This window comes from Thamnophis elegans, chromosome 3 (assembly GCF_009769535.1).
Source record: "Thamnophis elegans isolate rThaEle1 chromosome 3, rThaEle1.pri, whole genome shotgun sequence".
Classification (NCBI taxonomy): Eukaryota; Metazoa; Chordata; class Lepidosauria; order Squamata; family Colubridae; genus Thamnophis; species Thamnophis elegans.
This window is the reverse complement of record NC_045543.1, coordinates 84,086,575-84,111,108: the sequence shown is the minus strand read 5'-3', so window position 1 is coordinate 84,111,108 and position 24,534 is coordinate 84,086,575. Positions and strand designations below refer to the sequence as shown.

General features: G+C 36.1%; 1 protein-coding gene across 2 annotated transcripts in view; it reads left to right on the top strand.

Annotated features, from left to right (window-relative positions):
- Window positions 1–14,500: 14,500 nt before the first annotated feature.
- Window positions 14,501–24,534, top strand: part of TUT7 (terminal uridylyl transferase 7) — a 35,173-nt gene continuing 25,139 nt past the window's right edge. For both annotated transcript variants that reach the window (XM_032213120.1, XM_032213121.1), the window contains exons 1-6: window positions 14,501–14,657; window positions 18,964–19,470; window positions 20,595–20,773; window positions 21,762–21,878; window positions 23,641–23,818; window positions 24,197–24,285. In XM_032213120.1, the coding sequence (XP_032069011.1) occupies window positions 18,987–19,470; window positions 20,595–20,773; window positions 21,762–21,878; window positions 23,641–23,818; window positions 24,197–24,285 (1,047 nt within the window). In that variant the 5' untranslated portion in view covers window positions 14,501–14,657; window positions 18,964–18,986. The remainder of the gene's footprint in view (window positions 14,658–18,963; window positions 19,471–20,594; window positions 20,774–21,761; window positions 21,879–23,640; window positions 23,819–24,196; window positions 24,286–24,534) is intronic.

Below are 24,534 nucleotides of genomic sequence, written 5' to 3'. Positions count from 1 at the left end.
ATCTTAAACACGCTACGTGAATGGAAGATGGGGCTTTTTGGCTATTAGCTTAACTATTGTCTTAGTAGCCAAGTACAATTATGTAACCGTATTATGAAACACCTTGATGACACCCACGAATAATGTATTTAAACATTGTGTTTAGCATTATCGGGCATTCTGTTTCTCTGATTGATGGCATTTAGATCCTAAAAAACTGGCTTGTATGTATCCGAATTTAAAACCTAAATGCTGGAGATGTGATTGTGCTGATGCTATGTATTATGATATATGGTGGACTTGTAAAAAGGTTAAAGCATTTTGGATAAAAATATGGTGGATTATGCAAAATATTCTTAAGAAGAGGATAAAGTTTACTCCTCAGTTATTCTTGTTAGGTATAATTATAGATTGTACAGTTATAGAGACTAATTTGATTTTGAATTTAACAACAGCAGCAAGACTGTTGGTGGCGCAATACTGGAAGAAGGAAGAACTGCCTACTATTCAAGAATGGATATCAAAAGTAACAAACTTAGCAGAGATGGCTAAAATATCAGCATATCTTAAGGACCATTCAGATGAGAAATACAAGCTGGAATGGAGAAGATGGATTGATTATATTCAAAATAAATATGGGACTAAGAAACTTCAGATAGCTTATAAGTGAATGAGCAAGGAATGATACAACTTGTTTAAAGTTAGCTTTATAAAAAGGGAGTTAAAGTACAAGTGAGAGATGATGCTAAAGTCTGTTAGTTTATTTTAGAATATGGTTGTTAATGTTTATACCCTGTATTTGCTCTGGGAGGTTGGGGGGCAGGAGGTTGGGGGGGAGAGTTGGGTTTGGGGTGGGAGGGGAGGTATATATTTGTAAAACTTTTCTAAAACTTTTAATAAAAAAAATCCCTCATAACCTGAGAATGATGCTTGAAAAAGCATATGCATAATTCAAGACCCAATTAAGTGGCAGAATTCAAGAGGAATGTGTGTAAGAGCAGAATGCATAATTATTTCCCTCATTAAACATTGGGCTATCCTAAACAGTGATGAATTCCCCAATCAGGTTAATGAAAGTTTTGGTGCCCAACACACCATTGACTTATACTTAAAAAGCAGGACAGCAAAAAAAAAAAAGCCTATCGAAGAAATACTACCTTTAAAGGCAGTGAGAATGAAGTGAGTAATTACAATTTCATAAGTTTGAAATCGCCAAGAGAAAAGATTGGATTCTTTTCATCTTTATGGATAAGAGAGTTCTAGGGGAATGGATCTCACAGATCTTTCCCAAAATTCTCAAGATCAATTCCTATGCCTGACGAAGAGCCATTAGAAAACTAGAGCTGGGTCAACTCAAAAGACTATCAACTATGAAACTGATAGCAGTAAAATTAGAAATGGTCATTGAGTAGAGAGAAAACTGGGGTTTTGCAGATAAAATTGGAGAGTTTATCTTTGTTTTTCTTTTTGATTTGGTTGAAATCAGCAAGTTTCTTAAAAGTTTGAACTTGTAACTAGCTGTTTTTTCGCTGCTAATAATTGTATAGCAGAGAGCTGAGGATTAATTACAAATTGTGGAGAATTTTATTGATTCCTTAAAGATAAATTAAATTAAATTAAAATAGCCATCATTTAATTTGGTTTTATGGTAGGAGGTTTTGAAGAAGGTGAGAGGGGACAGAAATTTGGAGACCATAACCTTTAGAGCGTGCTTCGAAGAGTGGTTTGCAAACAAAAACATTTGTGTCAAACACAGCCCTGATAATGTTCACAAGAAATGATTGTGTAAACTTCACGACAGCCAATTAAAAAAAAGTGGTGACTTGCCCAAGGCTAGTCAGTTAACTTCATGGCTCAGTAAGGATATGAACCATTTTTTTTCCTGGGCTAAAGACCAACAATCTGACTGATCCTCAATTATTGATTGATTAACAGTGATGGATTAATATACCAATTATTTCTACCTTTAAATAGTAATGAGTCATTAATTGTTAATTAACTATTGATGGTACCATTAATAAATGCAGAAATGGAATGCAAAGTAGGATGAGGAACAAAATTAGTTACGAGCTGCCTAACCTACTTAGTTATTACTATTACAAAATTTGAAAATAATAGCAAGTGAAGAACATTACTTCATTTCTATGTCTAAAATGACAACATAATAGTGTTTGCGTGAAATAATGAGAATGCTTTTCAAAATATTCTTTTCTTTAAAATTGAGTTAAATTAGAAAAACTTTCCGAAAAGTGTTCTTTGCCATATACCCAAAATATGAAGCTCATAGGAAATTGTTTGACTTCATTTTAAACTCTGCCAAACCACAAATTATGTGAGGGTTCCATCTGAAGCCATGAACCAGTCCTGGTTTGTTCAAAATTACTTCTAATATCCCTTACAACATTTTTCAAGATTTATTTAACCTTTCAACTAACCTTTTATAAATATTGCATCCCTTATGAAATATAAAGACATATACTTTAAGAGATGGATTAAGCTTTTTGCTTGCAGTATTTCCTAATCGGTGGGGAGTATAGATAGTCCTTGTCTTATTCATTTAGTGACCATTTGAAACTACAATGGCAGTAAAAGAATTGACTTATGACCATTTTTCACACTTAAAACTGTTACGGCATTTCCATCAAGTGATCAAAATATGGCAACAAGCATGTATTTATGAAGGTTGCAGTATCCCATCATCTTTTGCAATCTTCTCCAAATGCTTCAACAGACTGCCTGTACAAGAGTGAGTGACAATAAGCTAAACATAGAAGTGATATATGGAAGAAACATTTTTTTCTTCCACGGAGCATCGTGCAGGCACTGTATGCGCCGTGCGCATGCGCAGATGCGCAGAAGCCTTGAAAGACCAGTAAGGAGCTCAGGCAGGCAGGTGGGCCCTCCAGAGCCCCTTTCTGGAAGGGTATCCAGTGCTCCAGGCTGGCTCCAGTACACACACACACACACGCACACTTGAAAAGAAGGTAAAGCAAGCTAAAAAGCAGTGAAAAAAAATAGAGATGAAACTAGTTTTTTTGCTACTGTACTTCTAAACCCAGCACTTATGTCCATAATACTGATGGGAGAAGAATTTTGAGCAGGCTCTAATTCCCAACAGTATTTACTGAATACCAATGCCACTTTTTCATATATTTACTAAAGTCTGCACAAACCTTTACAACCACTTTGACCGCAATGGAATATGAGTCTCTCTGCAGAAGTCAGGTATGCAATTACAGCCGCAAACTGCCTCTAATGATCTGAGAAGATATAATTTGCAAACATTATAAAAATGTGCAATTCTGGTGCTGCTGCGACTAGTAGTAGGCAATATTATATTAACATTTGGTATTACAAAAAACAAGTAGCAACAGTAATTATTCCAGATCAATTATGTAAGTGCTTAAGTCAATGCCCTGGGAAAACAGTAGGTAAAGAAGCTGCTATTTCATTATGTCTTAAAAATAAAAAGTCTCCTTAGGTTTAATTTACCAGAATTCCCATTGCTATCATGGAAATTAATTACATTAGCATGTGGCATAAAATGCTTTGCTCTTTCTGTTCAGTTTGATTTTCTGAGCGCTCTAAAGCAGAAGCATTAAAATTTTATTGGGTTCCAATTTCATATATTTAGTTTATCGACCCAAACTCAGATTTCCACGTGTTACACATCATACCAGAAAGCATGTGGGCTAAAATGTATCTGTAGTCCACAATCCACAAAGAGGCCTAAATTTACTCTGTTTTTTCATCCATTATACACTCACTTTTCCCCCAGCTGTCTAGTGCATTTTCCCCTTTTTCCACTTACATAAATCCATTCAGCCCATTTCTTCATTTACTTGTCAGAGTATAGGATTGGAATGCAAAGAAAAACTTTCAAATGGAAGTTTAATATTTATGATGGCCAGTGAAAAATAGAACGGTGACAAACATAATATACAATGTAAACAGTTTCTAAGCTATTTGCTAATCTATTACCAAAAACGAGAATAAAGATTTGCATAAAATACACATCTACTCTGTTTCCCTGAAAATAAGACCTCCCTGGATATTAAGCCCAATCAGGCTTTTTAGTGCATGCACTAAAATAAGCGCTCCTCTGAAAATAAGCCCTCCCTGAAAATATTGCTACACAGCAGCAGCCATGAGGTGACCACACTCGCCGCCTCAAAAATAATAAGATCTCCCTGAAAATAAGGCCAAGCGTTTATTTCGGTGGTGGTGGTGGTCAAAAGAATATAAGAACCTGTCTTATTTTTGGAGAAACATGGTATTAAGTCATACATAAACATTTAATTAAAGATCTTTATAATTTAAATAGATGAACTCCATTGTTATATTTTAAATGACAAATTAATAGTTTTAATCATATTCATCAAATATAAAGATTATAGGAAACATGAAACAGGAATAGCCACATGCCAATGTAGCACTTTCATATACAGAAAAATATATGTAAAAGTAAGTCAAAATGATAGAGGACATTCTAGAGGAAGTCTAAGGAATAACCTCAGGCACTTGCCTTCTAATAAATGTTTTGTGCTTTTCCACCATAGCCATGTTTTGGAAAGGGCCCACAAGGTGGTTTCTGAGATGCCCATCATTGTAAAAGATTGTGGATCCTAGTTATGGAATAAACACTGAAACAAACCTGATATACTGTAATCAACCATTGCCTGTTAATCAATGTTTGTTACATAACATCTGATTGGATCGGTGGATATATTACACTAAGAGTTTATAGATCAGTGGTTGGATTCATACAACGTGATAAGCAAAAACAATATACATTAGAATCATAACTATAGCTTACAACCAGGGGTGGGTTGTGGCCAGTTTTACTACTGGTTCACAACCCGCACGCAATGCGCACTGTTCAATGTAAATTGTTCTGTGTGCATTCACAGAACAATTTATAGTTTACTGCGCATGCGGTCACTAAAATCCAAAATGGCAGCAGCCCAGTGGTGGCGAGCAACTAGTTTGGGGGTGTGTCAGGCTTGTGTCACTGCCAGTTCTGCGACCCAGGCCTGAATTCCAGTTCAGTTGAAACAGGCCAAACCGGCAGCAACCCACCTCTGCTTACAACCATTAAAAGCCTGTAATGAATATATATATATATATATATATATATATATATATATATATATATATATATATATATATATATATATATATATATATATATATATATATATATATGTTATATTTATGCTGATAAATAAATAAAGGGAGACTAGTATAGATCTATTTCAAGCTATTTAGCTCTCATCAGCTAGCCATACCCAAGTTTTTGGGAATCGAACCTGTATATATATATATATATATATATACACACACACACACACACACACACACACACAGTGTTATTCAATGTTATAATGTTTCTTATATTAACAAAAACAGATTGTAGTGAACAAGAAATAATATCAGTGCTAGTATTATATATTAACATATGTACTTTAGACCAGGGTTTTAAAACTTTTTGTTAAGTTTTAAAGAACCTCTTAATAATAAAACATTCCTGGAATCTGATCAAGAGACAAAACTCTAGTGATAGAAAAATAGCTATATTCCACTGAACGTCTAGTCCACCCCATTTTCTTACAAAACTTATAAAACTAATTGTATACAAGTCCACTGAGAAGGAAATCTCACCAATTACACCAAATCAGCATATTTTAGATTTAAGTCTAAATATCTATTTGTGTCAAAGGCACCCTAAATACTGAAATTCTGCAGATTAAATATGACTGACCACCTGACTTTTACTAATTCTACTTACTGAACCTGAAGATTGACAATCATAACAGAAGATTCTAGAAGATTTAATTTAAAGGTATAATAAAAATCAAATACATCACCTTAAATTGATGGAAATGCTTTCTGTTGTCTAACAACAACATACGATACAACTTAAGTGTTTTTAGTAGGTGTGTAGTATTTAATTTATTTTGAAGTTTTTATAAGCAACTTTATAGTGTTTTTGAAAAAATAAGTCCAATTTAATTTATTGGAACTTATTAATAGGACAATGAGTACGAAATTGCCCAAACAGATGTATACCCCCCTAAACATTAAAGATGGCAAACATCATTACAAAAAAAAAGCATTTACGTACTTCTTCAAAAATTAAAGACTTGATGTTCTTGTTTCAGAAATATTGTTTTATTTATGTTAACCAGAAGTTCATATCAATAAAGTGGTTAAAGTTATTTAATTGAGTTATAGCTTTAAGTTTAGATTCATTATGAGAGACACAGAACACAGAATCTTAAAGATAAATGGGTGGACAATGGAAAGTTCCAAAGCTAACACAAAACATTTCCAGCTTAGAAAAAAATTGATGCAAACTAAAATAAAAAATTAATGTGTTATGAAATATAATCCTTTCCATACTTGCTCAGGAGTAAGTCTATCAAAAACCTATAAAGGTTTCTCTCAAAACTATCTGCATACATTTCAGATTCAATGTACTTTCTAAAACTAACTTTGATCTTAGTGGAGCATATGTCAAAGTAATATCTATAACTATCTTCCCCTACCCTACCCAAACTATGCTGATTGCAAGTTCTGGGAATTATAGTTGCAACGCATTCAAAATCTTCTATTATATTTTTCATAAGTCTTATATTTAACTGCCATAGTTTGGGGAAAAGCTAGGCAGTCTAGCAACTACCAGAAAACTCAAGGGCTGTGAATAATTCTAAGAAAATAAAACAGTAATAAATTATTGAACTTACACATGTGGGCTTAAATCAGATGGGTGGATGGGATTATTACTTTAAATTGTCCCTAACAGATGCAATGCCTCTTAAATATGATGGATGCTACAAGAGAAACAAGCCGGCTTTTAATAGAATGAACATGTATGTTGAAATTTATGTTAGATATCATTGGCAAGGTTAAAAAAAACTGCAGTGTCTGGGTTAGTCAGAAATCATTGCCCTTTTGTTCAGCATATGGAACAATACAATCTTTGACATATAGAGATAGTCCTCAACTTACAATAGTTCATTTAGTGACCTTTCAAAACTACCCACAGCATTGAAAAAGTGACATATAACCATTTGTTACACTTATGACCATTACAGCATCCCCATGGTCACGTGATCAAAACTCAGATGCTTGGCAATTGACTCATAATTATGACGATTGATGTGTCCAGGAATTATGTGATCACCTTTTGCAATTTTCTGACAAGCAAAGTCAATGGAGAAGCCAGATTCGCTTAAGAACAATATTATTAACTTAACAATTGCACTGATTCACTTAACAACTGTGGCAAGAAAGGTGGTAAAATGGGGCAAAACTCATTAACAAATGTCTCGGTTAGCACCATAAATTTTGAGCTCAATTGTGATAATAAGTCAAGGACTGAGCTGGGCGTCCCATAGATTCACCATCATGGATCTAGGATGTGGCTGAAATTAATTAGGCTTAATTGACCAAAAATAGAGTCTGTTGCATGATTAATGGGGCAGACTAATTCAGTACAACACCCCTAGATTTGCCTGGGTTAATCAATTTGGGGTACCCATAGAAAGATTTGAGGAACTACAGCAAAGCAGAGGAAACATGCAACTGCTTAGAATAAAAATTGAATAAATTATTATAAGTCATCTATATAATCAAACAGCCCATTTATTTTGTATTAGTTTAATGTGTGAAAATAGAAATGTATTTAGAACAGAAATATAAGCTTGGATTGCAATGCCAAATCTCCTGATGCATTATTTTGTATGAACTGCCATCTAGTGAGAAAGATCAGTTAATTTAAAAAAGCAGATTTATTCCAATATGAAATTAATTACATTTATCAAAAACATCACTTATAGGTCAACACTAAGCAAAAGCTTTGGTTAATGTCGCATTCAGTTTAGAAATCTTCTCTTGTATATGACAATGAGAAGGGGATACCTCTTTCAATTTAGCCTTGTATACTTAGTTTTTAGATTTTGGGTTATCATCATATTCATTAATTACACAGACACTTCAAACCATTTTTACAGATGTCTTTATAATGCAGTCTTTGTTTCATTCCAAGTCTATTATCGAAACAGCCTAAATTCATTTAGTTCTCCCAGTTTTAAAGTAATATTTGCCATTTTCTCCTGACATATATCTTGGTGTACAGACAAATCTACAGTGCTACAATCAGGAACTTAGCATTGATAAAATCAGGGGTCACATCTGTCAAGCTGCTACTAGCTGATATATTTGTTTTTTGGGGTATGCCATTTCAATTGGCATAATTTATTTATTTAGCATATGGCAAATACATGGACTCATAGTGGATCAAATCAGTGGTGGGATTCATTTATATTCCCTACTGGTTCGCTAATGTGCGTGTGTGTGTGCGCGCTAATTTCACTCACACGTGCCATGTCTGCACATGTGCACCGCCTTCTGCGCATGCGCAATGCTTACACATTACATTGGGGCAGAGCCTCCTGTAGCTGCCACTACTGGTTCGCATGAACCAGAGAGAACCAGCTGAATATCCCCTCTGGTTCAAATTTTAATGTCCAGTCCTCCCAGCCATTCAAGGACAGGGTGGTCTATGTTGAAAAAAATCAGGCATTGGGCCAATGTAAGCTCTTGATGGACATTTGGACACAATGTGATGGATATTTTGTTGAGAAGCACCACAGTAACACTGAGAAGTAAACAATGAGTCCTGGCAGACACCATGTTGGCATAAATCTAACTGGTTTACAAGAAAAACATCAATAACATCAGCATAACATATAAACAACAAATAAAAAGATCAGTAAGTAACCATATCTGAACACTGGTCCTTGCTTAATGACTACCCATTCACCAACTGTTCAAACTTACAACGGTGTTGAATAGTTGGTACTTATGGCCAGTACTTGTACTTGTGACAGTCACCTCTAGAGTTGTACATGAACCATCTCTACTAACCGAGTTTCTTTGGTTGCCAATTGGTTTTTGTATCCAATTCAAGATGTTGCTATTACCTTTAAAGCCCTTCATGGCATGGGATTAGGTTACTGAAAAACCATCTCATCTTAATTACATCAATATTTATTTATTTATTTAATTGTTTATTTTTATTAAAATTTAATCACAATAAACCTAGTAAAAAAAAATCAGGTCATAACTAAAAGATGAGGAGGAACAGAGCACAATGAACAAGGGGAAATGAGATCTGTTATTAGTCCATTAACCACCTCCAGTGGGATACTCCCCCATCGGAGCTCCAGGACAAGTAGCAGAGCAGGTTCTTGTGGAAGGTGAGGAGGATGGAAGCCAATCTCATCTCAGGGGCCAAGATGTTCCAAAATAATAGGGCCATGGCAAAAAAAAGGTTCTTCTCCTGAATCCTGCCATCAGGAATTTTCTGGTTGATGGAATTCATAGCATGTCTCCTTCTGCTGGCATGGGTGGAGAGGACCACTCCCATTGGGGTGAAATGATTCCCCAAGTAGCTTGGATCCATGCCATGAAGGGCTTTAAAGATGATAACAAACATCTTGAATTTCGCCCAGAAGCAAAATGATAGCCAGGGCAGCTTGCAGAAAAACGATGCAATATGGGCCACTCTAGAGCAGGGATCCCCAACCTATGGCCACAGCCTACTACTGGACCAAGGCCTATTCATAACCAGGCCTTGTGAGTGGTGGATTGGCATGCATGTGCTCACAGTCCCACTCAGATGAGCAGCAAGCACCAGCCACTAGTGCTTGCAGCCCTACTCACATCAGCGGCAGCCATGCACACCCGCCATTCACACAAATGAAGCTGTATGCACGTGTGCGCATGTTTGCCCCTCACGAAACCATTCCCTCTTTCCCCCTACCCCCAGCGATGAGCTGCCAACCCAGAAAGGTTGGGGAATCTTGCTCTATAGGCTCCCAAATCTGCCCATGCCACCACAGTCTGTACTAGTTGTAGCTTCCAAATGTTTTTCAAAGGTAGCCCTATTATTCCACCTGGTCAGGAAGGATGTGTTGCAGATCCTGCTGGTTAAAAAACGTTAACTGAAAGGATCTAGAAGAGATCCTTCTCTGCTGTTGCTCCCACCCTTTGGAAGACCTCACCCCCAGAGGTGAGGAGGCCCCCCACTCTTCTGGCCTTCCCAAACAATGTAAAAATCTGGCTCTACTATTGGCGTGGGATCTAAGAGGGATATGTAACACCGGGGGACACTGGTGACAAGAAGGTTCTCCCTCCACCTCATGAACTTTTTAATGGCTCAGTTTTTAATTTTGTTCTTAGTTCTGTTTTTATTTAAGCTTTTTATACTAGAGCGTTTTTATTGTCAATGGTCCAAAATCACTTAGATGAGATGGATGGTGTAGAAATGTCATAGGTATCTGATGATAGGATATCCTGCAGTTTCTGCAGGTCCAGTAGCTCCTGTAGAAAATGATCGCTTCCAAATACTTCTTGTACTCCATATGGAGTGGGAACTCTTAATAGACATTTGCTGTAAACATGCCTTGAATAGATGGACTCTGCTTGGAGTGAGCAGTCCCACAAATAATCAGGCCTCAAGCCATGAAATACTTTTAAACAATGATGTCCCAATTTTTAGTCAAATATAAGTTTAATTGAACATTTTAATAATCCTGTAATATTTAGATTGGTATTGCATGTGTTATGAGTGTACCTGCTTGCCAGATATACACAATACTACATTTTCTTTTGTATGTTTCTTTTAAACAGCTGTTTTATTGTGATCCAGACAACTCTGGAATTTATCCTCTTCATCTCTGAATATTTGTCTTGTAATACATCAGATTAATAAGGGTTTTTATCTTCTATCTGAAATATCTCGTTATGTTCTTTTTAAATAAATATCCAGTTATTTGTGGCGAGATTGGTGTAGTTTTCAGGGGGAGAAGAAACAGCTAAATCATTTAGCTGTACATCTTTACCTTATAGGGCCAAGAGACTGGAATACTGAAATTATTTAACTTTTTGTATGTTTATTTCTTCATTGCCTGAAAGGCAGCACAGATTGCAATATCTATATCTCTCCCACATACTGGGTTTATAGGTATTCTAAATATTCTATCCCATTCTTATTGAAAATAGCTGACTGTTGCAGAAAAGAATGTAAAGAGGCTTTTGCCATACAAATTGCCATACCATTAATTATATGAATTAATCAAGAACACTTGTGAAGTCTTGTTTGAATAATGTTCTCTGCTTTGTTCCAGTTTGCACTATTGTATCATATTAGTCAAAACATTTCTATCTCATCACACATGGCATGATGGTAGAGAGAGAGGAAAAGAGAGAAATAATATATGGATGCATCTAAGCAGTGATGTTTTGGAAACAATATTATATCAAAGAAGCAATTGCTATATAAAAGGGTATTACACATTGATTTAATCTGTCCATAATATGAGCAATAGTATTATAGTATAATTCCTGTTATTGTTTTCTTATGTTACAGTGCTGGTATGTTAAAAAGAGCTATATTATGGAGGATTATTATACTATTTCTATTTCTTTATTTATTAAAAAGATGCATTTTGATACCCATGTTGGAGTGCAACTCTGGGTGGTCCACAAAAACAATGAAAAAACATGAAGGCAAAAACGAACCTGCTGCTTCAGCCAACCTCCTGAGATACCTTCAACAATCCCTAGACTCTACCTACGGTAGTATCTTAAAGTATTCTTTTAAGGGAACAAACCTGGATCATGACCACTGGTGAGTAGTCACATAAAGAGCATTTTGCAATACTCAAACTGGGAAGTGACCAAATCATGAATGACTATCAGCAAAGTCTCTATCTTGGGATGGATGCAGTCGGCACACAAGATGAATCTGTGTAATGCCCCCTTTAGCCATGGTTACCACCTGCTGTTTAAGCAGGAGCCACAAGTCCATGAGAACCTCCAAATTACACACCACTTCTGTGAGGAAGTACAATTCCATCAGGAATCAAAAATGAAATTCTACTAGACCCTGGAGGGCTCAAAGCCCAAAGCCATTCCATCTTACTAGGGTTGAATCTGAATCAATTCTTCCCATTCAAATTTTCACAGACTCCAGGCACTATATCAGATGTGCAACTGAATATCATCAGTGTACTGGTACCATACCCAATACTGACAAATGATTTCCTCCAGCAGTTCGTATACAGGTAGTCCTCACTTAACTATGGTGATTCGGACCAACAACTCCATAGTTAATCAGTCCTAATTAACATTGTTTGCTGTTGGAAAGTATGATATCACTTAACTATGCCAATGTACAATGGCAGTTGCAGCAGTTTTGGTTGCAGTCATTAAACAAATCCCATGTGGTCATTAAGTGCAACCTTGTGCCAACGTCCCCATTGTCTTTGCTTGCTAGAAGTGGGAAGTGAAAGTCATAAATGATAATCACATGAATGTGGAATATTCTGGTTTCCATATTTGCAAACTGGTGGCCAAGGCCCAAATTGGAATCACCTCACTACAATGGCTGCAACTGCAAGAACTAATTGTAAGTCACCTTATTCAGCAGTGTGATAATTTTGAATAGTCACAGAATGTGTGGTTAACCAAGGACTATCTGTTTAGATTAAAGAGGAATGGTGAGAGATCTTAGCACCAAGACACAGTAGGCTGATGACAAAGTTGTGAACTGTCAGAGGCAAAACTAAGCTCAATGGGGACAGTTATACCTACATGTTTTAAAACATGTGGAGGTATTAATCAGATCTTGTTACTATGAAGTTAAAAAGCACAGTAACCACCAAATGTTTTGAAAATAAGCTCCCTCCCATGTGTACTGCACTCCACTTAATGTTCATGTGATTTATAGCCATGCAACTGTGTTTAATTTTATCCTTATAGAGCAAAACTTCACAGACAAGTTCAAAGGGCCTATTAATTTAATAAAATGTATGCCATCTTGCAAATACATAGTAGTATATTAAGAATTGATGGGCAGGCTTTTAAATTCTATCCACCCACTTTTCTTCCAATTGGCCTGCACTGAAGTAAAACAATGATTTTCTACAGAAATAACTAGAATCAACTATTTCCCAACTTCAGACTCAATGAAGATCAGGCCTTCTTAAATAAAATCTAAAGGAAACATTTCACTCTGTTCTAACTAGAAACCTGTGGTCAAAAAAAGCCACATATTCAAAAGCATCTTTGCTTCAGCTGCATTCTGGAAAATCAACATGGCAAATAGGATTGGAAAGGGAAAGCTTAAATCCTTCGCCACTAGTGTTAACATTTCTGTTGTGGGGCCATTGGTTCTTCCTCTGCTTAATCTACTTCAGAGTAAATAAAATAACAAAGAGGCAGGCTCTACCAGCATACAGGCTTCCTGTGTTTGTTGTTGTTGGTTTTTGGTAGGCGAAAGTAGGATAAATTTACCATGAAAAATTGGCTTAGAATAGATTTCTATTTCTATTCTTAAATATAATTTATGGCTATAACCACGTTGCTTGTAACTTTATGATTTATATTTATATTTATTGTTTCCTAGTATGATTTGATTGCTTATATCCTATGACTATCACTAAGTGTTGCATCTTATGATTCTTGATGAATATATTTTATTTTTTTTCTTTATGTATACTCAGAGCATATGCACCAAAGACAAATTCCTTATGTATCCAATCACACTTGGCCAATAAAGAATTCTATTCTATTCTAAAAATTGCTTTAGATCCTAAATTTTCTAAAGAGAGCTTAAATCCTTCATCAGTCATTTCTGCTGTGGGCCCATTGGTTATTCCTCTGCTTAATCTACCTCACAGAGTAAATGAAAGAATAAAAAGGCAGGCTCTTAGAGCATACAGGTTTCCCAGGTTTGTTGCTGTATTTTGTAGGATAAATTTACCATAAAAAATTACCTTCAATTCTAAACTTTCTAAGCAGGCCTGAGGAGACGGGTGCAGCCGATACTTTGTTCCGGGGCCCATGGAACTCAAAAGGGAGCCCATGAAGGGATTTTTAAAATTATGTTTTCATTGTTTATATACTAATGTGTAGTTTTTATTATCTTTTACAGAAGTACCTGTCCTCTTTTTAATATATTTGCAAGTAGGTTTGAATGTAATTAATACATGTACATTTATAACATTGGTTTAAGTGTCCATGTGTAGGTGAGGGGGCCCATATTATTCTTGTTCCAGCACTTAATAATCCTCTCGGCGACCCTGTTTCTAAGGATCGGAATCGGTTTCGCGACATGACTTTGCAACTACGCGTTAAAAAACAAGAGTACGTTTTTTGGGGGGAGGGGAGGATGTGGAGGGAAAGCTCTTTTTCTTCTCGAAAGCGTCTTCACGTTTTTCTAATTTTTCGCACCAGGAACTATTTCTGCTCCTTCACAAAAGGAAGACGGACTCCACCGCTGGAGCCACGGCCGATGTAAGAGCCGATGACGCACGCGCGCGCGAGAGAGAGGCGCGGCTCTCTTTACCACTCGTGTCATGGCGCTGGGCACCCCGTGAGGTAAACAGAAAGTGCCGGATGGAGAGAGAGTGGGCGGAGGAAGGCGGTGAGACGGTTTTGTTGTGCGACGGGGGCTGCTGCGGGCTTCCGCCTTGGCACAATGGACGGAGAGCAGTAACCGAAGTGGGGACAGGAGCCGGCAAGCGGCCGTGACGGCGGGGCAAGGGGCGGGAAAGGCACGACCGGCGAGACTCTGTGGCCCGAAGAGCGGCTGTATTCTCGTCTAAGTGAGTTCAGCCTTGTCCCCCTGTCGACCTGTCTCTCCCGCCCCCTTGGGCGGGATATAGGGAGACACGGCCTGACGCCCTCGGCCCCACCCACCTCCCTAGTTACCCACCAGCCGCCCCGATCGTTGGGAATCCCCTTTGTGGGGGGGGGGGGTTCCCCGACGGCCGCTTAAAAGCACTGAGGTAAATGGTGGAGGCGGACGTTAAGAGCTGGGAGCTTCTCTCCTCTTTGGGCCTAAGTCATTACCTCGGTTGGAGCTCCTCCTCCTCCAGCTGAGGCTGATGATGTAACTGCCCCCCTTGGGAAGGAGGACTCCCAAGTTGCCCCTGCTGTCATGGACGTTTTCGCGAATCTATTGTGTATTCCCTTTATCGTCTGCTTATCCTGTTACATATACTATATAGCTTTCCTCGATCTGTTTTGGTTGGGGAACTCCTTTTTTCCCTAACTAGATGGGCTTGAAGAGTAGCTGGAGGGAGGCCGGATTGAGAAAGGCCGGATTCGATTATTTCATCCGTGTTTGGCTCAGAGTTAATGTTCACATGTGGCAAGAAGATAATTTTTTGGGAGGGTGTCTCCCTTCACTTGAGATGAAGGTTCATATTGGCTTAGAAAATATATGCTTTCCCAGCAGCAGTGAATGCATGTATACATTTTATTAAATGACGGCCTTTATTGTCTACCTGTCTTAATGTTGTAGTGTAAAATGGAAAAAAAATGCAGATGTCATTTTAACATCATGTGCTTGTAGATCTAAAAGCATTCATGCAGAATGCGGTATAATATCGTGGTAATTACAGAAATAAATCATAGTAATTTATTACTGTATCTGCAGGAATTCTTCCTAATCTATAAACACATGATGCTAAAATGAAATCTAATGTTTTTCTTTCACACTGTAGTGTTAAGACTGTGGACAGATTACTTCTTTCTAGAAGTATACTGTATAGCTACCCTCACGGGACATTTATGTCATTTCTTTTGTGAAAAAAAATGTGGGAACACAATAAACATACATACTCTGGTAATGCTGCTTACGTTTGGTGCTTACATCTGCATTCAGGTGAATGCAGCCTTGCCAGTTAGGTGGAATTTGTTCTGCCCTGTTGCTTTGCCATATAAAGAATGGGATGGAGCCCATCAAGTGACTCATTTGGTAGTCTGTTGTCACCAGAGGGGAGGGAAGTTATTGTTTTTTAATTATTTCATATTGAGGTTTTTTTTTGGGGGGGGGGTGTTAAGCCAACCCAAGAGTCACTGAGAGCGAGTGGGTGGCTGTATAAATTTAACAAATAACTGTTCTGAAAGATGTTTTAGTATGTCACATGGCTTCCTCATAGGTTTTGGGTATTTCTAATATGCACTATTCTTACTACATAAACATACAGTATTTAGTAATGTATTCTGTAAATAGGCATGTCTGCTCAATTGGGTCTATTTTCTTGTAAGGTTTGGATTTCTGTGCATCGTTTTGTTAAAGCTGTACTATAACAACTTGGAAAAAATTTTCGTTATAATCAAGCTCTTTTTAGAAGAATTAATTATTGTGTTCAAATTACCTTGATTTATTAAAATAAAGGGTTGTAGAAAACAATTTTTCATGTTAAATTTATAGCATAAAAACTTCTGTATTTATTTGTTCAGATCATTCAGTGAGTATGTTTTATGTGGCATGCCTAATGAATTATTTAATGAATTATCTTTTTTCAAGAAAACTTATCTTGGTTCCTCAAGAGTTAATTAACAGAATAGAGTTGAAATGTGTCTCTTACAATTTGCCTGCAATTGTTGATTTGTGTTTTTAGCTGGTCACATCTACTTGCATTTCTAATTGCCATTGATTCAACAATCTCAGAATATTGTAGTATAGAGACATATGAGCTCCTTTCTGCAAGGTTGTCAAATGGGGAGACAATTAGTTAATTTAAGTCTGGAAATGGGTGATTCCCTTCCTGGTAATGAAGGCCTCACTTTTTAAATCATATTGCTGACTGACAATTGCATGAAGAGTGTGACGTCATTTAATGATTTATGATACACCTACGTCATTGAAGTGACGGCTGGGATGGTTTGCTTTTGGAGGCAATTGAACTACACATTGCATTTATATTATTTTTGCCTAAAATTAGTAAGAAATCATATCTCATTTTTTTTAATTTAGTTTGTCATTGTACCTCATACAACAAAATTAAGTGCCATCTTCAGTGTACATTATAACTATAAAAATAAAACATAAACACACATTCTATACAATTTAATTGAAAACCCAATATTGCATTAATATTGTACTATACAGTAGAATTCAGTATACTTACTGCCCTGGGATAGAAGCTGTTTGTAAGCCTATTTGTCCTTGTTTTTATTATCCTGTACCATCTGCCAGATGGTAATAGTTCGAAAAAAAGGGTGCCCAGGATGAGATGGATCTTTAAGAATGTTTTGAACTTTTTTAAGGCAACAGAAGCTATAAAGCTCTTCCAAAGAGGGGAGACGGAAACCAATGATCCTCTGGGCAATGACGTTAACCCTCTGAATCACTGTCCTATCTGCCACTGTACAATTGGCAAACCATGCAGTAAGTTAAAATATTCTCTGTGGTGCAGCAGTAGAAGGTCACCAGCAGTTTTTCATTTAGTTGTTGTTTCCTGAGAAGTCTCAGGTAGTATAATCTCTGCTTGGCCCTTTTGACCAGTGCTGCAATGTGAGTGCCCCAGGTCAGGTCCTCTTTTATGATGACACCCAGAAATTTAAAACTGGCCACTTTCTCCACTCTGTCTCCATTGATAAGCAAGAACTGGATGTCTGATTTATTCCTTCTGTAGTCCATTCTATGCTCCTTGGTCTTATTGGTGTTAAGGACCAGGTTATTGTCTCCACACCATGAAAGCAACCGGTTCAGCTCATCTTGATAGACAGACTCACCCACCCACCCCCGAGATGAGTACCACCAGTACTAAATCTCTACTAAATCTGCAAATTTAGTAATAGTATTATCAGCGTGAGTGGGAATGCAGTTGTGCACATAAAGAGTATAGAGTAAGGGACTCAACACGCAAACCTGTGGTGTACCAGTGTTAAGAATAAGGGATGAAGAGGTATGATTACCTAAACTGACCCTCTGAGAACGGCCATACAGGAAATCCATAATCCAAAGGCAGATTGAATAAGAAAGTCCATGATCCATAAGTTTAGACACTAGTCTATGTGGAAGTATTGTGTTAAATGCAGAGCTAAAATCTACACACACAAAAAACATTAACCTTATGAAATTTGAGACTGCCAAAATTAGCACTAAGGGCATATTAACATAGAGTCAATTTGTAAGATTTAAGATTGGTACCATTTCTCACTAAATTTATGTCTCTTCGGAATAAATTCAGAATGTTACCATTTCCCTGAAAATAAGACCTCCCTGGATAATAAGCCCAATCAGGCTTTTGAGCGCATGTGATAAAATAAGCTCACCTCGAAAAATAAGTCCTTCCCAAAAAATAAGCCCTCCCTGAAAATATTACAACACAGCAGCAGCTATGAGATGATCACGCTTGCTGCCTCCTGCACCTCAAAAATAATAAGACCTCCCCAAAAATAAGGCCAAGTGCTTATTTCGAGAGTCAAAAGAAAATAAGACCCTGTCTTATTTTCTGGGAAATACAGTACTTTAAAATGCCACCACTGCACTGCATATTGCCACTTACCATCTTATTAACTATATAGTCTTTGGAGCTTAGTGCTTTTTTAGGTACTGCATGTGCTTTTATGATCATTATTGGAATAATGGGCATTGTAGAATGCTAGGTATGTATGAATTTACACAGATATTCAAATAAATTCCGAAGCTATGTAGGTTTCCTGGAAGATTTATTCAGCCTTCCTCAACTTGCCACTATCCAGTTGCTGTACTTATCATTCCCTGAATCCCCAGCGAAGATGTGTATCCATAGCATATGTGCAATTATCAGGCTGGAGAACTTTAATTCATTCTAGTATCTATAGCTAAAATAACACCCATCAATATTAGAATATTTAGTAATGCATTTATTGTGTTTGGATGATAACTTTTTATCTCAGTTTTATAACATGATGTATTATGTTGTGTATTATGCTAAACTTGAAATAAACAGTACAGACTTCATACTGAAAATGTCCTGCATCAGTGGCTTGGTTGTAGTTTGCTTCAAGTGCCTTGTGTCTTGATATATGGGATCAACAATTTGAACTATCCCATATGTTCCCATAACTATCCCATACTTTTGCAAGTACCTGATCTTTGAAATTTTATTTTATTTTTTCCATTATCCACAGGGAAAGAGTAAATAGCGATTACAATGGGCGATGCTGCAAAATCTTGCTATACAAGGCGTAATAAGGACTGGGGAGTTACAAATGAGGAGGATTTCCAGAAATGTGCTTCACGTCAAGTGATGGATGATTGTGGAAATGGACACAGTAGCAAAGTGGACACCAGATTTGAAAAAAGAAAGGGAACATCAAGTGACTATGGAACAAGTCCTAGAAAGGGAGCACATGCTGCTTTGAGTAGTCCAAATTCTTCAAAAAACATTGTTTACAATCAAGGGGCAAGAATAAATGATTCTTCAAAAGACCAAATTAAGAAATGGGTGTCTGACAACCATCAAACTAATTCCAGCAATTGGAGAGAATTCAAATCTACAGCCTGGATACCTGTGATTATCAGACCACGGAAAGAGTTTTCTCATGAATGTGAGGTTTTAGGAGGCAGAAGTGGAAGAAGGCAGCTCTTTAGAGACCTGACAAGTGAAGATTTATCTGATAGAAAAGGAAATTCTGGTAATACATATTTTGATGATCTTATGTAGATTAACATTCATATTTTTCTGCAGTCATTACTAACTATTGAAACTGTTCACACTATTGAATATTGAATTGTTTGAACCATTAAACTATTGAATAGTTTGATATAAACTTGGCTACAAATTGAGCCGATGTTGGTAGGTACCTTCTAATCCTCAAAAATATTAAAGTAGACTTGTTACAACAATTCAAGCGTGTAATGTTATGAAAGAATTGAAGTATATGTAATATTAATGTCAATGCAGTTTTAGGTGGTCTGTTACACCTGAATTTTAACTTCAGCTTTTCCTCTGGCAAATCTAGAAGTTTCTGAGAGTATAATAGTGTATTCTGTGAGGTAAGTGGGTGAATACTGCTGACCTCCCATAATGTATCAGTTAAGACCATTATAACATTACTTTAAATATTTTAGGAATAACATAATTTCCATAGGCTCAGGTTGCTGCCAAAAAGTTTAAGTGCCAGTATCAAAACTGTAGCAGCACCATAGGGAATAAGCTATACCAGTCCTACTAAAATGAAAATGTGTGAAAGTTGCATAGTACTATATTGCTTTTGTGCAGGATCCATTCCTTTCAGTGGACATAAGCTAGGCTGAATTCTGCTTTGTGTGCCTTGTGTAAATAGACTGAGAGATTTTTATAGGATGTGGCCTCTTCCAAATATTGCAATGGTTCTTTCTAAGAACTGCCTTTTGTTTTTAAGTAAAAATTTCAGTATTACGTGCTTTTCCTTTTTCATGTTATATGCAATATTATTCAAGTTAACTTGACTTTAAGACATGAGTTTAAAAGTACGTATTATTTTCAAATTGATCTACTAGAAATTTAAAGTTGCACACATGCTAGACATATGTAAATAAACCTGCACAGGACTGTGCTGTTCTTTTATTTGTTTTCTGAGTATCTTTTCTGTATTGTACTCTCTCTGGTTAGGTCTACCTCCAGAGTTTTTAAACCATGACTATATATTACTTTTGAAACTTCATTGCTCAATGTCCTCCACAAAGTTTTGCCATATTATCAACACATGCTGTGCTAATAACAGTTAATTTATGCAATATCTTAAGATAATTCTTTTTCTGATAACCACAAAAAAAGAAATGAAGAAGCATAGGAAACCAAGGAGATCAAGAAGAATAAAAAAAGAAGACAATGATCAGGACGAGGAAATAGATGGACCTGTTATAGATGAATCTTTACTGACAGCAAAAGAATTACTGGGGTTGCAGCAGGCTGAAGAACGACTTAAGAGAGACTACATTTATAGACTGAGGAAGGTAATATTTCTGCCACATATATGCTTATTTAAACATGTAAATCAGGGTTAGGTAACAAGTGTTAGAATGTATTAAAAAAGCAGAAATAAACAAGTTTGGGAAAGCATAAGAATTGTCTATTTGAGAATTATAGCGATTTGCTTTCTTATACTTATAGCAATGGTTTAGATAAATTTATTATAAATTGTTACAAGTTTTGATTCAAATGGCCAGCAGGTATATTAGAGTAACATTTGAATATGTGTTTTTTAAATGTGCAGCGTAGTATCTAAAAAGTAAAAACAAAACAAAACTAATGAGCAACCCACTGTAGTGGAATCATCCTCAATACAATTTTGTAGTTGTAGCATATGAATACTATTCTGAATACATAAAATCTAAATATTATATGCCAATATTCACAGTCAAAATGAGCCTTAGCCCAATTCGGTTCCTTCCAGATCTCCAAATTTCCCATCTTATGAGAAGTTAGTTGCTATCCATCACAAATGGGAGGCTCCAGACTGGGGATGGCTATTACAAACAGTACCCACAGAGCATAGAATTCCAGATGTATTCCAATATACAGTGGTAGAATGACAAGCCACTTAAAAAATAAAAAACTAAATGAATCTGAGTTCTTAGGAGAACAGAAATGTAAGTTCTGACAAAGTATTGTAGAATAAACCAGACATAACTGCAGAAAACAAGTAAATGCAGTTAAATATACTATGTTTCAATATATAACAACATTGGTCAATCTCTGGTAGCATTCTGAAATTACTGGCTTACTATCTTTGACTTTGGCAGTATTTGCAGTTAAAATTCTCTAATGTAATAGAGGGTGAAGATGAATTACAGGAACGTTGTGCAGATCACTAAAGTCATTAAATCAACTAGAAACTGGAATCTGCTCAGCTTTAATTGGGCAAGATAGTTCCCAATATGTTTCATGACCGTATAATATTTTTTGACAATATAATTAAAAAAATAATTTATTTTTTTCTAGCGACCTCGAAGCTACCCAACAGCTAAATATACCTGCAGGTTATGTGATGTATTGATTGAGTCAGTGGCATTTGCTCATAAGCATATCAAGGAAAAAAGGCACAAGAAAAACATAAAGGTGAGTTAAAAAAAATAACAGCAATATTCAGTTTCATGATGTCATAAAATGGGAGAAGAATATATGTGGTTCTGTTTGTGTTTTGTGTCTTTATGCAATAAAATATATTGATTCCTGCCTCGCTCTTTTGATCAACTCTGCTTTGGGTTTCCTGAGCATGTAATTGTGGAATGTGATATCTCACACAAAGCCCCATGTAACCATCAAGACAACAGAAATTGTGTACCATGTTAAACAGATAAAATATTAGAGCAGCAGTTAAGAGCAGCAACTCATTTTCACCTTAGAGCTAGGCAGCAATTAGGGCCTCCTACAAAAGTCAGTGTAAAAAATAGCTGGTTGTTTAAATGAGGAGGATACTTTCAGACTACAGATTGAAGCAGGCAAGCAGGAATACATTACAGTAGTCCTCGACTTATGACCACAATTGAGCTCAAAATTTATGTTATTAAGTGAGAATAGGATCACATGACCCTGGTTTGCGGCAAAGGTCATAAGTATGAGTCAGTTGCCAAGCATCTGAATTTTGATCACATGATCATGGGGATTCTTCAAAGGTTGTAATTATGAAAAACGGACATAAGTCACTTTATTCAATGCCATAATTTTGAATGATCATTAAATGAACTGTTGTAAGTCAAGGACTACCTGTAATTAGGACATTTATTTGCATTGGATGGGGAACAATTTCTCAAATTCTTTGCCTACATATAGACCTTATAGCCTTACTGCTAAATGAATGACTTTCATTTAGCAACCATTCAAAGTTACAACAACACTAAAAATAGTGACTTAAACTGGTCCTCGCACCAATGACCATTGCAGCATCCCCAAGGTCATACAATCAGAATATAGGTATTTGACAACCTGCATATATTTAAGACAGTTGCACATCCTGGGTCAAGGGATCACCATTTGTGACCTTCCCAGCTGGCTTCTGACAAGCAAAATCTATGGGGAAGCTGGATTCAGTTAACAGCCATGTAATTGTTAACTGCAGTGATTTGCTTAGCAACCATAAGAAAAAGGATTATAAAATAGGGTGCAACTCACTTAATAACCATCTTGCTTAGCAAATGGAAATTCTGGCCCCAATTGTAGTTTTAAAGTTGTAGTTCACCATCTCATTAAGATTATTATTTTGTCATAATTGGTTTGCTGCCTTGGCAGTTTTTTTTTTTTTTTTTTTTTTTTTTTGGCTATGCTTTTATTTTTCTTTGGTGTGGAATTTTATATTGTAAACCACTTGAGATAGGCATCTATATTTTGTGTTGTTACTCTTCCAATTGTCATTCATGTGGGCACAATGGGTTGGATCTAAATTTAATGAAACTTAGAATTAAACCACTTAACGCAATAAATTTAGAATTAATTCTGAATTGAAATGTATGATTTTACTAGATTTAATGTTATTGGAATCAATAGAGTTGAATATTAGTTCTAAATTGATATTGATTTAACTTCCTGTAGTTACGACTAAAATTAGATCTAATCTTTTATATGTATTAGTACTCTCTTTTTTTGCAAAAGGAATGTTTTTGTGATTGAATTGGCATTTCTATATTCTGATAATAAATTCTCTATTGAAAAGATAAATTATAATGCCCTTTGGAGGTACATTTGAATGTTGTTGTTTTTTAACTAAGATATGAAGGAAAATCAGGTAGTCTTATTGTTTAAGTGATTTGTGCGCTAGCATTGATATTCTTAAATTGTTAAAATATTTGACATATTTAGATTGCTTTACAATTTATCTTTAAAGGAAAAGCAAGAACAACAACTGCTAAATGCACTTCCTCCACCAACACTTTTGCAAATTGAAGCTATTGGTATAGCCGTTCAAAAAGTAGTAGAAGAGTTTGGATTAAATAATGAAGATGTGGAACAAAGGCTTGGAATCAAAACTACTATGGAAAATATATTTCAACCAAAATTGCCAGGTCATTATTATGATTATTATATGTAGATTTTTATTTTAATAGCTTTTAACATGTCCTGGCCTGTGAATATTTTCCCTGCATCTTAGGAGCATAATGAAAAATATGAGCCTAAAACAATAAAATTTACATACCTTATTAGTGAAAAAGTTACAAAATGAATTGATATAGACAAAGCATAAGAACGTCTAAATTTTGTCTCTTAATTGCTGATGAGCTATTGAGGTATTTGAAAGATGAGCCTCATAATAACTCCTTTAAAGTTCTGGATAAGACTGTTTTTGGAGATCACTGTGTCAGCCCTTAGGCTGCCATTCCCAGGCATTGCTTCTCTTCGTTTTTCAGTTTGATTTTAACATTCTCGTTTTCTTTCATTAATAGATTGTTCTCTAAGGTTATATGGTTCTTCTTGGAGCAGATTTGGCTTTAAAAATTCTGATATAAATCTGGATATCCAGTTTCCACCCAATGTAAGATATTAATATTACTAGCAAATACAGGATAAACTGGGTTGTAGCAATCTAGTTCTTCAATCTATATTTATGACATGTTGATATTGTAAGCTGATGGATTAAAATAACAACTTTGGGGAATGTGTTCATTTGAGATACTTGTTTTGATTTTTGAGAAATAACATGTTCCTATTTGTTTAGCAAAAGTCTGTATTAATAATTTTTGAGTCTGCATATATTTATGGATTGAATGTAGTGGCATTGTTC